The following is a 17994-nucleotide window of genomic DNA, read 5'->3' as shown; positions in this document are numbered from 1 at the left end:
GTTTGGTTGAAATTCATTTATTTATTTGGAACTTTTATCAGGAGTTGCTGTGAAAATTCATTTAGAGTAATTCTCTTTTGTTATTAGAATTGACAAGATATGAGAAAAAGTAATAGTCTACCTTGAATATTTAAAAAAAGAGAATTCATGTCGTTATAGACAATGTCACAGTGATTTTTATACTCGTTTGGAATAAACTACTAGAAAAATTCATGTATTAAGAAGCAACGTAAAGTTCATTTTAGACTACATTGGAATAAATTTAGTGTTTTTCAATTATATTGGAGAAGTAAAACAGCTCTAGAAAGTATGCAACAAACAAACTATTGAAAAAAAAAAAAACAACAAAAAGGCAAGATTACCAAATTATCTAAAAACACAAAAGCTCTAATAACACTAATAAGCATTGAATAAATCTAGCCCAAATTATTTTATAAATATGAACCACATATAAATACATTGAGATATATTGAGATATGAACTTTGATTTCCCCTTCAAAAACATTCAATGACTATTCATATTTACAATACATACTATTCACTACAATCTATAAAATTAGGTATCTAACAATACATTTAATTTTAAAATTCCAATTCTAATAGATTAATAAAATAATTAATTTTAATATACTAAATTTCAAATATTTATCTAATTTCAAATAATTTCTTTAAATTACACACTATTTTAAAAATAACATCATCATATTTAAGTAAAGTGCTCTAAAATAAACATGTCTAATAAACCTATATAATAATATATTGTAAATCATTCTCAAAATGAAGAGATAAATTTATAATATTAAATGATAAGATTTATCATTGCACATTAGAGTTAGTATTCTATAGGCTATACATGCTCTCAAGTGGAGATGATAAACCTCTATGTATACAAAGTTTCCGTATAAAGAGAAGATTGAGATATGATAATTTACACCGAGAAATGTTAGGTGGGACTATATATTGCACTTATCATAAAGTAGTTTAAATTTCACTGTGAAGTTATATTGTGGATCTGAATAACTTCTTGCCTTTTAAGATTTGTATTATAATTCAATTTTATAAAGTTAAATTAATCTTAAAAATTCAAAATCATAAGAATATGAAAAGACTTATCTTTGATAGTTAGTTTTTTTTAAGGTAGTTTTATTGAAAGTGCATTGTTAGAAACAAAATACAATAAAGATTTGCATTATAATTTAATTTTATAAAGTTAAATTAATATTCAGAATTCAAAGTTATAAGAATATGAAAAGACTTATTTTGATATCAGTGTTTTAAGGTAGATTTATTAAAAGTGTATGGTTAGAAACAAAATACAATAAAGAGAAGGGATGAAAGCAAAAGAAATTTAAGAATAAGAAATAGAGCAATAGAAAGTAAAGGATTAAGAAGAAGCTTGTTTGAAGATCAAAAGTTGCATTTGAGTTAATATGATGAATAATTTTTATAATGAATAAAAATGAATTACATTCATGATTATGAATGTAAATCTAATATTTATAATACTATCTTGAGTAACATAAAATTTCCCATTAAATTTTGGTTTTCCCACTTGATTTTCCAAGATAAATTTTGTGTCTTGGTTTTAAAAAATCAATGGTTGTGTGTATATTATTCCATGGATTCTTGTTTTGAATATGAAATTAAATTTATTTATGCACACCTAACATTATTCTTGAATTAATTTCTATGAGGTGATATTGAAAGGTATTGATGGTGTTCTCAATTTTAGATTTGCTAAAAAGGAATGATTTGCTTGCTAATTTCTTCATTTTTGAATCACTAAATTGTTAATTTCAATTTCTTTCCTATTTAAGTGTGTTGCCAAAAAGTAAATTGAGGGTTTGAATGATGTTGGGCGCCTTGCTAACATATCTACAACATTGTTGTATGAAATCATTGATGGGTGTATTTACTAGGACATTGTTAATTTCCTCTTCATGGGATCACTCCCACAATCATTGCTTGCATACTCCAACACTATGCATTTGATTTCCACCTATGAAAAATCAATTGTATAGTTTAGAATGGCCAATTAATTTTGAAATAATGACTCTAAGAGAGTAATAGTAGCTATATAATTAATTAAATGAATATTAAAATAGTTTTTGTTATTTAAATCTAAGAGTTAATCATGAATTCTTACCACAATTAGAGTATGTATGTTCATTGAAAGGGGCATTGTTTTTTATTTCATTTACTCTAATGAATATGGAAGTGAAATTCATATATACTCCATTTATTATCATAATTAAAGTTTTGGCATGAATGAATTTCTCGCATATTACTAAAATTGATGCATTCATATTTTCTATGGGTAGATTTACAATTGGTTAAGTGTTGTGTTAGCACATAGGAAAGGAAAAATTGGCTTCCATTCATATCTATGTAGACATATTAATACATAACATTGTGAATGATAAGTGTGTTCTTAATGAAACTCTATGTTGAATAATTTCATTGTTGGTGAGTTGATTACCTAATTAGAAAGATACAAAGGTAATATAATTGCTCCCTGATGGGCATTTGTTTTCCATTACAAATTTAACAAGCTAAGTCATTTAACTAGAACTATAATAGAGACCTCTTAGGCATGATGGAAAATAACAATTAGAGGACAAACTATATATTTTCCTTGAATCTAATCATATTGCAGAGAAAAAAAAATTATTAACATCGTAAGATCCTTGTTTCTCAAACATGTGGATTATAAATATTCATTTATGGATTATATTGGTATTAGAGCAGTTGAATCCATGACTTTGAAATATAGTTGTAGTACCTTGAGAAGAAAGATACTCTAGATAGGTAAGGAATTGAAAAGAGAGAGGATGGAAGAGCTAAGAGGTTTCACTATCCATATCTAATAGAAGAATCAACACTTGAAGGTGATAATATCATAGTGAGAAAATGAGCTTGAAGTATTGGCCAAGTTATAGGTCAATGCCTAAGAGACCAAGGAAGTACAAGCACATCCCATTATTAGTATAAAAGGCAACACCACAATTGAAGTGAACATGGTAATCTTACCCTCCATGAACCTTTCTCAATTTGTTTCTTAAGAACCCTTTGATGATTTTGAAAAGAAAGCCAAAGGCATTGATTCCAAGCTCATTAAACAAATGGGATATAATGTCCAAGGGATCAGAAAGAGAAATCATGGGATTCTAAAATTAATTGTATTTTAACATAGGCCTAAGCATAAAGGCTTAGAATTCAATGGAAAAGAGAGTTTGACATAATCAATGGTCACCAAATAACCTTTTCCAAGGCACAAAGGATCAAAGAATAAGCCATTTCAATTAAAAAAAATAGGTAGTGAAAAATTGAGTGGGAAGAAAACCATTCCAAATTGCTTGTAAAAGCTTGAAGGAGGGCATCCAAGAGATATCTCCACCGTCCAACTATGCAGCCACTCTTGGGAGACCAAGTTAATAAGCACAAGCATAGGCTAAAGAGGTATGCAAGGCATCTTTGGTTTGGTTTTGTTTTGTAAAAGAATTCACAATACTAATGTTTGTTGGCACTCGAGAAATAGTAAGATACCACACAACCCATTCAATATCAAGAACTTTTCCCACTATTGCAAGTAGGAGGATTCATTTGGAGCTTTATCCCAAAATCACTTAAAGAAAAATTTGGAGAGTGAAAGACAAGGGGAAGGAAGAAGGAGAAGTAAGTGCCTAAGAATTATGATAGTAGAAGATGTCATTAGAACCAATGCAGTTGGAAAAAAGATCTTGTCAAAGAAAATCCCTATTCAATGGTTATTTTCCATCTCGTCATAAAATCACCACTTTTTGGAGATCTATCATAAATGAATTAGTGGTGTTTTAAAGAGTCTATAGTAGCCAAGGGACAACTCTAACCTATGTTAGGAGAGGAGACAAGGGAGACTTTTAGGAGCTAAATTTTGCAAATGGGTTAATTTTCCATGTTTTTTCTAAAAGAAATTCACCAATTTCCATTTTTTCTAGAAACGATTCACTCAAATTTTATAAGATAAAATTATTTTACCTTAAAAGTCACCGAAAGTTAAAATAATTATATAAAATCCTTAAAAAATTGTATATTTTTACAAAATTCTAACTAAACATTTTATAGTTTGCATCTTAAAGACTAATAACATTCACCTAATTTTGTATACTTTCCATCTTTAAAATTAGCTAATACTCATATAGTTATAAAAAGAAATTAAAAAATAAGCTCAAATATTTAGGTGCAAAAAACATCTATAGAAATTATAATCTAAACCAAATTTAAATAAACTTTTATTATTTACACTTTGTAATAAAATTTAATTTTCTAGATTTTAAATTAATATAGATAATTAACTTTTTCAAAATAAATAAATATGTATCATTTTCCAATTAATATAATATTTTTTTATATATAAAATTTACATTTATATAATACAAAAATTATTTTAATTTTTATAAATATATTATTTAAATATTGAATATCAAGATATGTACATAAAAGATAAGCATTCTCAATTACAAAGAATTCATCTCCCAATTATAAAGATTAAACACTAAGCACTCAATATTATATCAAAATATATACATGATACATAAGCATTCTCAATTACGAGTTCATCTACCCATTTTAAAGATTAAGCATTGCCCACTCAATATTATTAAAAATATTCTTTAAAACATGACATTTGAACATCACTGCTAAATATATTGTATTATTTTATATTAGAAATAATTTTCAGAGGGGAAATCCCCTTTGAAGAAGCTTTATAATACATCATGATACATCCGAACATATCATGACAGCATCCCAGAAATCCTTACAAATGTTGCGAAAGCGCAACCCGATATGTAGTGCGTGTTTCGAACACGGGTGGGGAGGGCAACAGTGCACCATCCCAACCACCTGGGACAACAACGATACTAGAAATAATTTATTATTAAAATAATATTGTAAAAGTTTTAACAATCTCATAGAAGATTATTTTTTTATTGAAGTAAAATTAGAATTAAATGCCAAAGTTTAAATATAAAAATATTATAAATTACATAATAGAAAGAACAAATTGATAAAATAATGATGCACAAACTACTTGAACAAATTATATATGCATGCAAAGTTCAGATCTCCCGGACAGAGGTTACATGAATTTTCTGGTATCGTGCTAAGTGAGTTCATCACTGTCCATCATCCCGTTCCCAGATGATGGAGTCTCTATAATCTTACACTTTAAAAGTACTTTAATGTCATGTGGAAGCGGCACCAAGCGGTAACAACATCTAATGTCTAGATGCTTCAGATTTGTAAGTTTTCCTATTTCACCAGGCAATGATATCAAAGACACACAATTATAAATACTCAAGAATTGAAGGTGAACAAGATTGCCTATATCTTCAGGAATGCTCTGAATCTGAGTATTCCCTAAGTCAAGAAACTCAAGGTGTATCAATTGCCACAGTGATGCTGGCAATGATTTTAATGGTAATAGAGATAGGTCTAATACCTTCAAATTGGTGAAATTAAGGAAAAAGCCTTGTGGAATTTCTCTCAAATATATATTTTCTCCTAACATTAGAGAAACTACTTTTGGACATATAAATTCATTCGTCGGAGAAGATATAATATTGTTGTTGCGAAGTGATATCCGTTTGCAATCAGCACAGGCCTCCATGTCGGGGAAATGTTGAAACCTGTGACCTACCCTAAATGCATAATTTTCCTCTTTCTCGTCGATATAAATCCGCATATTGCGGAGAACATCGTGAACATAAATATAGGGCACAATAACTTCATCGATTTCATCAACCTCTTCATTCACCAAGGAGCGATCAAGAAGCAACTTTACATACCTGCACCCACTGTCTAGTAAATAGTCGTATTTGCAATCATTGGTCTTGACCAGACCTTCTGAGATCCACATTCGCACCAAACCCTCTACAGGAATTCGTGCATCTTCCTCAAACATGGCACAGTAAAGAAAGTAGTTTTTCAAATCAGCAGAGCGCAAAGCATGATAACTCCATCTCAATTGCTGATACAAATCTTTTTCAATTCTCGGATGACAAATTGGAAAATTTGGGTCCACCTTTTGCATTTGGGTTAAAGCAAACTTCCAGTCATTTATAACTGTGGTTATCTTCATTGTTGAGACTATTACATTTATCGCCAATGGCAAACCTTTACATTTGCTGGCGACTTCTCTGGCAATTTGCTCTATGTCCACTGGAACATGGCCGTCTTTGAAGGCTACTCTGCAAAACAGGGTCCACGCCTCCTCTGTTGGTAGAGGTTGTATTTCTATGGACATTTCTGTGTCCTTTTCTGCAATTAGATATCTATTTCGAGTAGAGAATACAAGTTTGCTACCCTTGCCAGTGCCAAATTCTACCCCTAGTTCTTTCAAATTGAGTCCACTCCACATGTCATCTAAAATCAAAAGAAATCTATTCGTCTTGAGGTAAGCATACAATTTCATCTTCCACACATCACTAGAATAGTTTGCTACATCTAAATGAAGTGCAGAAGCAATATCATTTTGTATTTGTTCAAATGTAAATCGAGCAACTATAACCCAAATCATATGATCAAAAATGTGACTAACCTTGATGGTGTTGTAGACTTTTTTGAGGAACACCGTTTTACCCACACCACCCATGCCGTATACACCAATTGTATGAAGGTGGTCATGGGAAACTCCCGTCAGCCAACCCACAACCTGTATCTCGGTATCTCTAATTTCCAACCCTACCAATCCGGTGTCTGGTTGGTCTTGAAGTAGTACGTCTGCCTGTTGTTGTGCCACCTGCACAATCTGGTAAGCATTTTTCATCACTAAAAGGTCTGACTGAAGGTCATCAAAGAAATCAGAACAAGAAGTTTTCCACTCTCGGATCTGTGTAGACATTCTGGGCTTGCAAACGAGGCAGTCAATACACTGCTGCAGCCAGGGGCGTAGTGAGTTTTGGATCAAGTCTCTGCCCTTTTCAACAACGTCTTGCATCTTTAACAATCGATTATTCAGAGAAATGGGGACCTCCCTCTGCTGATCTTGGAATAAAGCATTAATATAATCTAAGAAGCTCTTCATACACCATAATTACTCCTGTAGAAGCCAAGAATTTTCATCCAAGTGAATTACGTCGTTTATCTATTCGATGAGTTATTGGATGAGTAGAATCATAATAACGCTGCTAATGGTGTTTCCTGCGGTGCCGGTTACAATATCCATGTTGGAAATAATAATCCCAACCGCCTTAATAAACCACCTGACAGAGCAGAATCATAATAACGCTACTAATGGTGTTGCCTGCGGTGCCGGTTACAATATCCATGGTGCCGGTTACAATATCGATGGTTGAAATAATAATCCCAACCACCGCAATAAACTACCTGACAGCAGTCATACATGTCAGAAATTTTTGCAGGTTGCGTCTCAGCTTGAATATAGAAGATCTGAATTCAGACGCAAACCATTCAGAAACGCAGCAAAGGCATTTAAAGAATTTATGTACTTAAGTAAACAGATATGGGAAAGCATTAATTCAACAATGATCACACTCAACAACAACATCAAAATTAATTTCGCTCTGTCATGAATTAAATGTAAAATTGTATGTTAAGTTATATATGAATGTAAAAGTCCTTATGTAGAGATCAAACTGTGTAGAGAGGCTAGAGAGTAAGAGGTAAAGAAAAGAGCGCAAGTCCCTGTGGAGAAAATGGTGGAGCAATTTTTGGTGGGCGCGTGAAAACAACAGTTACTTTTACTGTGTGTTATTCCGCATAAGTTTAAATCTCTGTAAAATTTTATTTTGCTTGGTGAATGAGTCGCAGTCTCATGTAAATGTAATTTTCATGTTTAAGAAATGAATACTAAGTTTTAGTGTGTTTCTCCAAACCTATCCTGTTATTTTTGCTATGAGTATTCATTAAGTGTCTAGAATAATTCCGAGGTGCGCGAAATCCAAGTCTGGGAAATTACCCTCGTGGTGCGCAAAGATAGCTCCGCGAAATCTGCTTCTCATGCGTGGCGAAAGTCACAACTCTCTGCCTCTCCCCTCAGCGAAAATGAAAATTAAATTTTCCAAATATTTCTAACATGGTATCAGAGCAGGTTAAACTTTGTTAGTGTAAAAACAAGTGTTTTTACTAACAGTAAAATTGTTTTTGAGCGCACATTGTTTTTTAGCATATTTACTAGTAGGTAGAAAGTTTGTTTTTATGCTCAGAAATGGCAACATCAAGCACAAGCTTGATTAATCCTCAAATACCTCAGTTTAATGGCAAAAATTATGATTATTGGGCTATTACAATGAAGGCCATGTTTTCTTCTCAAGACATTTGGGATTTGGTGGAGAATGGTTTTCAAGAACCAGCAGATGCAGCAACATACAATGCCTTATCTCAACCAGAAAGAGATGTGTTATGGGGCAACAGGAAGAAGGATTCAAAAGCCCTGTTTTATATCTTTCAAGTAGTTCATGAAAATATTTTCCCAAGGGTTGCAGCAACAACGAAGTCGAAGCAAGCATGGGACACCCTCCAGACAACGTACCAAGCCATGGAAAAAGTCAAGACAACAAAGCTGCAAATGCTGAGGAGAGATTTTGAAACACTTTGTATGAAAGAGTATGATAATATAGACTCGTTTTTTACACATGTAAATGGGTTGGTTACTCAAATCAGGTCTCATGGTGAGACACTTGAGGAAAGAAGAATAGTTGAGAAAGTTTTGAGAAGTCTACCAGCAAGGTTTGAGGGCATTGTTGTGGCCATAGAAGAAACAAAGGATCTCTCACAGTTTACATTGGATGAGCTTAATGCATCACTAATTTCTCATGAACATACATTGAATAAAGCAGCAAGCTCCTCATTAGAGCATGTGTTCAAGACACAAGTATCATTTGGTCAAGGTCGAGGCAGAGGAAGATCATATGTTAGAGGAAGAGGAAGAAGCCCACACAGAGGTGGAAGAAGCAGCCCTTCAAGCTCAAATGGAAGAGGCAGCAAACAAAATCCAAGTCAAGGCCCAAGACAAAATCAAGCACAAAGTCAGAGGTATGATAAATCTCAAGTTCAGTGTCATTACTGTAAGAAGTATGGTCATTATGCAAATGAATGTAGAAAGAAGCAATATGATATTAGTAACAAACCAATTGTAAATTTCACAAGAGAAAATCAGAACCATGATAGCATGTTTTTAGTTTGTAATGTCGCATAAGAAAAACAGAGTGATATATGGTATCTAGATTCAGGGTGTAGCAACCACATGTTAGGAAACATAGAAATGTTTTCTGATTTAGATGAAAGTGTGAAATCTGAAGTGACATTAGGTACTGATGGCAAAGTCTCTGTCATGGGAAAAGGTAGAGTTAATATCCTAACAAAGAAGGGGGAGAAGAAATACATCTCTGATGTTTACTTTGTCCCCGTCTGAAACATAATCTCATGAGCGTTGGACAGCTCATGCAGAAAGGCTACAATGTCTTCTTCAAAAATGATGTGTGCACAATTTTGGATAGGCCTCCAAGCAGACAGCTGATTGTAAAGGTTCAGATGACAGACAATAGAATGTTTCCCCTGAAAATAATATCAGATTTGTAGAAAGAAGGTGCACAAGCACAACTTTCTATGAACTCACAAGAAAATGGAAGAAAAGGGGCAGCTGTCACACAGATAAACTTTCAAGCAGAGGTAAAAGATGAAAACAGGTTATGGCACTTGAGATTTGGACATCTCAAATTTGGAGGTTTGAATTTGCTGCATAGGAAAGGCATGGTGAAGGGTTTACCACTTATAGAAAAACTAGACAACATATGTGAAGGATGTATCTTGGGCAAGCAACATAGAGAGACATTTCCAGCAGGAAAGTCAGTGAGGGCAAAGGCACTTTTGGATATTGTCCACTTAGATTTATGTGGACCAATGCAGACACCATCAATTGGTGGCAGTCACTATGGACTGACCTTCATAGATGACTACACAAGGAAGACATGGGTCTTTCTCCTAAAACAGAAAAGTGAAGTGTTTGAGTGCTTTCGCCAATACAAGGCTCTTGTTGAAAAGTAAAGCGAACATTTCATCAAAGTCCTTAGGACAAACAGAGGTGGATAATACATCTCAAATGACTTCCTTTGATTTTGCAAGGAACATGGAATTCATAAGCAATTTACAACAAGATATACACCGCAGAAAAATGGTGTGGCAAAAAGGAAGAATAGGACCATTATGGAGATGGAAAGGAGTATGTTGAAGGCAAAGCATTTGCCAAATGTCTATTGTGCTGAAGCTGTCGCTTGTGCAGCATATATCTTGAATAGATGTCCAACCAAAAGCGTCCAGAACATTGTTCCTGAAGAGGCATGGAGTGGAAGAAAGCATTGTGTCACTCACATGACAGTTTTTGGATGTGTGGCTTATGCACATGTCCTGGATGAGTTCAGAAAGAATTTGGACAGCAAAGGGGAGAAATGCATATTTGTTGGATACAATGATGAATCCAAGGCATACAAACTCTACAATCCATTAACCAAGAAGGTCATAATCAGCAGAGTTTTGCAATTCATAGAAGAGGAAGCATGGGATGGAAGTTTAGAAAAGACAATCAATGTCAAAGCATGCATACCACATGAGGACGGAGAGAAATTAACAACAGCAAGTAATTCCTCAACAGTGACCCCCTCTACTCCTATTCAAGCGCAACAACACAGGTAGCAAGCAACGCCATCAACAAATAATAGGAAAATTTCACGCAACCAAGCAAGTGCTTCTACAAGCACACCGCGAACCGCGACACCAAGTGACATATCAAGCCCATCTTCAGCAAGCACAAGAAGGCCAAAATTAAGAAATTTAAATGAAATTTATGAGCAAGATGAAGTTGATAGTGGGGCAGGTCTAAATTCCTTATTTGCATTATTTTTCCATGTAGATGACCCAATCCACTTTGAAGATGCAGTCAAAAAATAAAAATGAGTTGCGGCAATGGAGGAAGAAATAGAAGCAATAGAAAGGAATGACACATGGGAATTAGTGAGCCTTCCGAAAGGAAAACATGTTATTGGAGTGAAGTGGGTCTATAAGACCAAAAGTAACATTGAAGGAAAGATTGAAAGACACAAAGCAAGGCTAGTTGTCAAAGGATACAAGCAGCGGCGTGGAAGAGATTACACGGAGACGTTCGCACCAGTCGCACGGATGGAAACAGTGCGTGCAGTTGTGGCGATTGCCGCACATCATAAATGGACAGTGTATCAGATGGACGTAAAGTTAGCGTTCTTGAATGGAGTGCTGAAAGAGGAAGTGTATGTCGCGCAACCGCCTGGTTATGAGATTGGAGGACAAGAAAACAAAATATATCGGTTGAAGAAAGCTCTTTATGGATTGAAGCAATCATCGCACGCATGGTACAGCAGGATAGATTCTTACTTGTTGAAAAATGGTTTCGACAAATGTGACGGTGAACCTACTCTCTACATCAAAGAGAGCGAAGGTAAGATTCTCATTGTCATCTTATATGTAGATGATTTGATCTTTACAGGCAGTGATGATTTCATGGTCACTGATTTTAAACAAGTAATGAAGAGTGAGTTTGAAATGACTGACTTGAGATTGCTAAGATATTTTTTGGGCATAGAAGTGAAGCAAACAGAAAATGGCATTTTTATCTCTCAATCAAAGTATGTGGCAAAAATTTTGGAGAGGTTTAAAATGCAGAACAACAATTCTGCACCAAGTCCAACTGTCACATGGTTGAAGTTGAGCAAAGAATATTGCAGCAACAATGTCAATCCGACATTATACAAAGGCATGATAGGCAGCCTGATGTATTTGACCGCCACTAGGGCAGATATAATGTATGCAGTAAGTTTGGTGTCAAGGTTCATGGAGACACCCAAGGAGACACATTGGCAAGCAGCGAAAAGGATTTTGATGTATGTCAATGGGACAAAACAGTATGGCGTTTTGTACACAGCAACCAGTGATTTCACGCTGGTTGGTTACACTGACAGTGATTGGGCAGGCATTGTCGATGAAAGAAAAAGCACGTCAGGATATGTTTTTCATTTGGGTTCCAGAGCCATTTCATGGGCCTCCAAGAAGCAGCCAATAGTGTCACTGTCAATAGCGGAAGCTGAATATGTTGCAGCAACAGCAAGAGCGTGTTAGGTAGTTTGAATGAGAAGGATGTTGAGGGATCTTCGTTATGACCAAGAGGGCGCGACAACTATTTTCTGCGACAACACCTCAATAATTGCATTGTCAAAGAATTTTGTCTTTCACAAAAGGATCAAGCATATTGATGCTAAATATCATTTTATTAGAGAGTTGGTTAACAATGATGAAATTGTGTTGTAGCACTGCAGGTCACAAGAACAACTTGCTGATATTTTCACAAAGCCATTGGCAGGAGAAAATTTCGTTTATCTCAGAAACTGTTTGGGAATTGTCAATGGCGGAAGTTGTGATTAAGGGGGAGTGTTGGAAATAATAATCCCAACCACCGCAATAAACAGTTTGACAGCAGCCATACATGTCAGACACTTTTGTAGCCATACATGTCAGACATTTTTGCAGGTTGCGTCTCAGCGTGAAGATACAAGGTTTGAAGTCAAACGCAAACCATTTAGAAACCCAACAAAGGCATTTAAAGAATTTATGTACTTAGGTAAACAGATATGGGCAAGCATTAATTCAACAACCTTTCCCACACTCCAGAAACACCTACGCAACTCTTATCACACTCAACAACAACATCAAAATTAATTTTGCTATGTCATGAATTAAATGTAAAATTGTATGTTGAGTTATATATGAATGTAAAAGTCATTTTGTAGATGTCAGAGTGTGTAGAGAGGTTAGAAAGTAAGAGGTAAAGAAAAGAGCGCAAGTCTCTGTGGAGAAAATGGTGGAGCAATTTTTGGTGGGCGCGTGAAAACAACCGTTACTCTGTTTTACTGTGTGTAATTCCCCGTAAGTTTAAATCTTTGTAAAATTTTATTTTGCTTGGTGAATGAGCCGCAGTTTAATGTAAATGTAATTTTCATGTTTAAGAAATGAATACTAAGTTTTAGTGTGTTGCTCCAAACCTATCTTGTTATTTTTGTTGTGAGTATTCATTAAGTCTCTGGAATAGTTATGAGATGTGCGAAATCCAAGTCCGTGAAATTACCCTAGCAGCGCACGAAGGTAGCTCCGCGAAATCTGCTTCTCGTGCACGAACCTAGTTTTGCGAAAGTCACAACTCTCCGCCTCTCCCCTCCGCGAAAACGAAAATTAAATTCGCCAAATATTTTTAACAATCCATTGCTTGCACCAACAATAAATGAGATAAGAGGAGGACAGCGAAAAAGATTGGCACAGAATACCCAATAAGGGAATCAAAGTACAAAAATAAGAATCACCAAGACGCGCCAACAGCGAAATGGATAGTAGAGGAAATGGAACGGAATAGACAATAACGGAAGCAGAGTATAGAGAATATAATAACAACCAGAGTATGAATATGATATGAGTAGAAGGGTATTGATATACAAAGCAAAGTACGGAAGGAAGGAAAGAGAACATTTACATGATTCCTCAATAAAGTCGACTGTAAAACAATTGACTCATAGTAAGTCATCTTTATTTCGATTGTTGGAAATTTCCAGGAATCAAGTCAAAATATCTTTGTTTTGATTATTAGAAGCCAGGACAGTTTAGGAGTCCAAGAAATACGTTAGTCTTCATCTTATTTTGGAATAGAAATGGAAAATTAGTCTGGTCATATTCTGGCGGAGTGACGTACTACGTTTCCGTGATTCTTAAAATTTTTAAAAATAGTAAAATAATAAAAAATAAATAAATATTAAAGCATAATTTTAATTCAGGATATACTGATTTTTTCTTCATAAAAATATAAAAAAAATAAATATTAAAACATAATTTTATTATAATTTTAAATATTAAATAAATAAATTATTAATTAATTGTTTTTTCAATTTTTTATTTCTTAAATAAAATTATTAATGTGTTGTTTTTAGATTTTTTATTTTTTAAATAAAATTATTAGTTTATTATCGTTTTTATTTCTATTTCTATTTCTATTTATTATATTAAAATAATATTAACAAACAGTGAACCAATCATTCTTGGAAATAATCTTCAATTATTATAATATTTACCTAGTCATAATTATGAACTTGATTCCATTATGCTAATGTATCACTGTATTAATAACTTACTATGATTGGAAAAGTTTTTATTACACTTTTATGCAACCAACTGCAGTGTCCCGTGTGGAGAGTGATTTATGTTGACACAATGCCATATCTCGATGTGGTCGCAAGCGCAATATAAAGAGGACCACAATTTAATATATTCATCACTGTCACTCTATTGTCCGACATTTCAATGTCTCGATGTCTCGCATCTTTTACATGTCACTTTTGAGGATTAAATTTTTAATTATTATCTTTTATTTCTCACTCGATAGGATTAAAATAAATAAATGAATATGTAAAATTAAATAAATGAAGGAGGTGTTATTGTTTTTTTTTAATTGGTTTTAATAATATTTAACAAAAATAATTATAGTCTGGAAAAATATTTATTTCGTATATTTAATATAGAGTATATGTTAAATATTATTTTTTATTAAAGATTTTTTTAAAGGTAATAACTTAGTAGAAATAACTTTTACATGTAAAATAGGTTGTACATTTAGTATAGCCATTTGAAATTCTGTTGTAGTGGATGTAAAGTCATAAAAATTATTTAATTCAAGTAACGAATTTGTATATTTATTAATAAATTAACATAAAGTTTATTTCACGGGATTTTTTTTGTAAAATTATAACAAGAAGGACGAAAGCACTATTAGGTTGAAATATTTTTTTTTATTTATTTTTATGAATGTAATATTGTTGTCAAACATTCTTGTATCATGTGTATAATGATGCAATATTGCTGCCCAAAATAGCCTCTAAGACCCCATATTCATTCATATATCATGTGTATGATGATGTGAATCCTATAAAAATTGTTGGCATTTAATAGAAGGATGAGGGATAAAGGCACTTAGGTTTTAATGTTAAGATCTCAGGTATTCACAAGGTGATGGCCAAAGAGGAATTATTTCCGTGTACAGATGTGCTGCAGAATGCTAATACTTCCACTCACACATTAAATTCACAAAGTCGTGATAAGATTGGGTGATTCAACATTGCTTATATCAAAGAATGGACAAGTTCCTAACCCCCACAACATTTATTGGAGAGTGGTTGCAAGATTTGGGAAATTGAATGATGTCCAAAACATTGTGAAAGAGTGGCACTGACTACTACCTAATCTTTTCAAAGTAGCCACATGCAAGGTATAGTTAGTTAGAAATGTACAAGGGGAAATATGAAACCTAGTGGTGTTCATGAACCACTTGTATGAAAAACAAGATACCCAATGCACATGATTGAGTTGAATCCTAATCATGTATGAGGTCCTCAAGCATGAAATTTTTTTAACTAGCCAAATATCATATCCAACAACCTTGCTTGGTGCAGTCTAGAAACCAAAACACCATAAAACAATATCATACCCAAATTTTATACAACACCCCACCTTATGGATTGTATGTGCATGAGCACAAATTTCTTCGCTTTTAGGACCACTTGGAAGAATAAATTTGTACCATTGCACTTACGGAAAACTACAAATAAAGAAAAAGATTCTAACATATGTGACTTTGTCTTGACTCCCTTGTACCATAGGATCTATGGTCATAAGTGCTCAAACACATTCTTCATTATAGACCATTGATGTTTTGAGGCAAATGCACAATTGATATTTGTTGGAATGAAGTTGCAACATAAAGGTATATGGGGTATTAACTATTCCCCACACTTTACCTAAGAATTTGTTAGTCAATTGCTAATGCAAGATATAACCTTTTAGACATGGGGTTATAATGATTTTCAAAATAAGAAAGAAAGAATCGTGGCCTAATATGTGCATAAAAATTGAAGGTTATCAAATCTTCAACTTATCTAGCATGAGGAATTAACTTTGGACTATGAAACTTATAATTCTCATGCATAGCTAGTCCAGGACGATGACCTATATAGGATATGTCATTAAAAGAATAAACATGAAAAATTGTATAGAAGCGCTACATATTATGTACAGCTGGAAATGAGAAGGAGCAAGCACATATAAGTGTTGGCAGCTCTATGTCTAAGGTCATCAACCGAGCCCCTTATGACATTTGACATCATATTACAACTACTAACTAGTTGGAGAAAAGATCCAAATTTGAGAAGGAAGTATCTATAATTGATATAACAATAAATTTGTGAGAAACTAATAACATGAGGGAAATTGAACTAATTGACATTCATATTCCCAAAGAATTTCGATACTTAATCACCAAGAAATATTCAAAAAAAAAAAAAAATATCGCAAACCATAGTTATCATCTTCAATTATGTGATGAGAAACACACAAATAAGTGAAACGCCAATAACAAATAAAATTAAGGAAACATAATAGAAGTAATAAGGAATACGCTGGGATTGACACAATAGTTCATAAAGTAGCTAATAAATCTTAACCCAAATAAAAAAAATGAATATTAATTTAACACTTTTGTTTTTTTTGATAAAAAAAATAGAATAAAAATTAAACTAAAAAATATACTCGATATATAAACAATCCACATCCTTTAACTATAAAAATATCACTCCTAAAACCAATAACAACCTTTTACGTAACATAAACATGATCTATATAATTTATGATTTCTATAATTATCAATGCAAATATAATAGCCTCCATTTTACAAATATTATTAAATGCTAACTTAATAAATTTTAAACTTGTACTAGTTATATAAGTTTAGTTTAACCTTGTTCGAGAGAAAAATGATGAAGATAAAAGAGATGCGAAATTTGTCAATAATGTATAGCCTGGATGGTTGAGAGAGTTTAATGATAACGTGAAACGTAATTTTGGTTCTCGTTCCTCTAACAAATGCCACAAAAGTTGCTACCTCCGAAGTCTCCCAGTTTAACAGTAGGTTAACGTATTTTTGTTTCTCCTTCCTCTCACAAATGCCGCAAAAGTTGCTGCCTCCGAAGTCTCTCAGTTGACTAGTAGCTCTCGCTGCCTCTGCAATGATGTGTACTCTTGCCTTTATCAAAAGTCTGTGGGCCCGTGGTGTCTCCTGCACGCGGATTCCGCGCATTCTACATTTTGTCGACTTCCTCCCAAAGTGGGTCGTCGAGCGTCAAACTCTATTTTTTTATACCCGATTTTATTGGTTGTTATCATTGTATCTCATTAATGGATGCGGAATTTCCGGGGTGAAAACAAAGTTTCAATGGTTCTGTCAAATTCATTCTGGGCAGACATTCCATTAGTGTTTATATATTTCAAGATCTAAATAGCTTTGGAGGATGTTCTTTGTTTTAAATTGTAGTTATAAAAATATATATATATATAAAATGTGTTCAGCGACCATGGAAGGAGTTCCATATTTTTTATAAAAAAATTTTATTTTTTAATGTCATGTATTTTGAAATTTAGTTTGAATGGTTAGGTATTTTTAATAAATATTCAATTTTTTTTTTCAACTGAATATATAAAATATATTGGGACAAATTATTGTTTTTTATAATGATGTTATTGTTAAAGGTGATCACTCAATTATCATGGGAAGGAAATTCTAAATTCTAAATTTTATATGATTTTCTATTAAATTTATTATAATGTAAAAATTAAAAATAATATATAAAATTTAAATTTAATTATATTATTATTTATATTTATAATTATATCATATATATATTATATGAATGGGCATAATATAACATCAATAATCTAAATGAGTGTACCATATTGAAAAGACACTGCTTTAATAAAGTTGTAGCAACATCTACTTATAACTTAAATCTGGACTCCCAATCACATTTTACTCATGACATCAAACATGGATTTGATTTCATTATATTATTGCACCATCCATCTTAATAGATTATTTAATGT

The 17994-nt window shown here is 33.0% G+C and overlaps 1 protein-coding gene across 1 annotated transcript; it reads right to left on the bottom strand.

The window, feature by feature from the left end:
* Nucleotides 1–4775: 4775 nt before the first annotated feature.
* LOC149150480 (putative disease resistance protein At5g63020) lies at nt 4776–7310 on the bottom strand. Its single transcript, XM_089442812.1, has 3 exons — nt 7245–7310; nt 5550–7018; nt 4776–4884 (listed from the first exon to the last, which is right to left on the bottom strand). Exons 1-3 carry the CDS (start codon nt 7308–7310, stop codon nt 4776–4778), a joined length of 1644 nt encoding a protein of 547 aa, XP_089298938.1.
* Between the last annotated feature and the right edge of the window lie 10684 nt (nt 7311–17994).

Source organism: Pinus tabuliformis, chromosome 9, assembly GCF_031772625.1.
Source record: "Pinus tabuliformis cultivar Carrire ecotype Pingquan chromosome 9, CPIR1, whole genome shotgun sequence".
NCBI classification, from domain to species: Eukaryota; Viridiplantae; Streptophyta; class Pinopsida; order Pinales; family Pinaceae; genus Pinus; species Pinus tabuliformis.
This window is presented reverse-complemented; position numbering and strand designations above follow the sequence as displayed.

What these genes read in the sequence shown, in the direction of transcription:
- LOC149150480 (XM_089442812.1), bottom strand. Translation starts at nt 7,310, where the DNA reads ATGGATATTGTAACCGGCACCGCAGGCAACACCATTAGTAGCGTTATT. An exon ending in TTATGATTCTGCTCTGTCAG is followed by an intron (nt 7,019 to 7,244) that starts GTGGTTTATTAA and finishes CAAGATCAGCAG; the next exon opens with AGGGAGGTCCCCATTTCTCT. An exon ending in CCAAAAGTAGTTTCTCTAAT is followed by an intron (nt 4,885 to 5,549) that starts GTTAGGAGAAAA and finishes TTGTTGTCCCAG; the next exon opens with GTGGTTGGGATGGTGCACTG.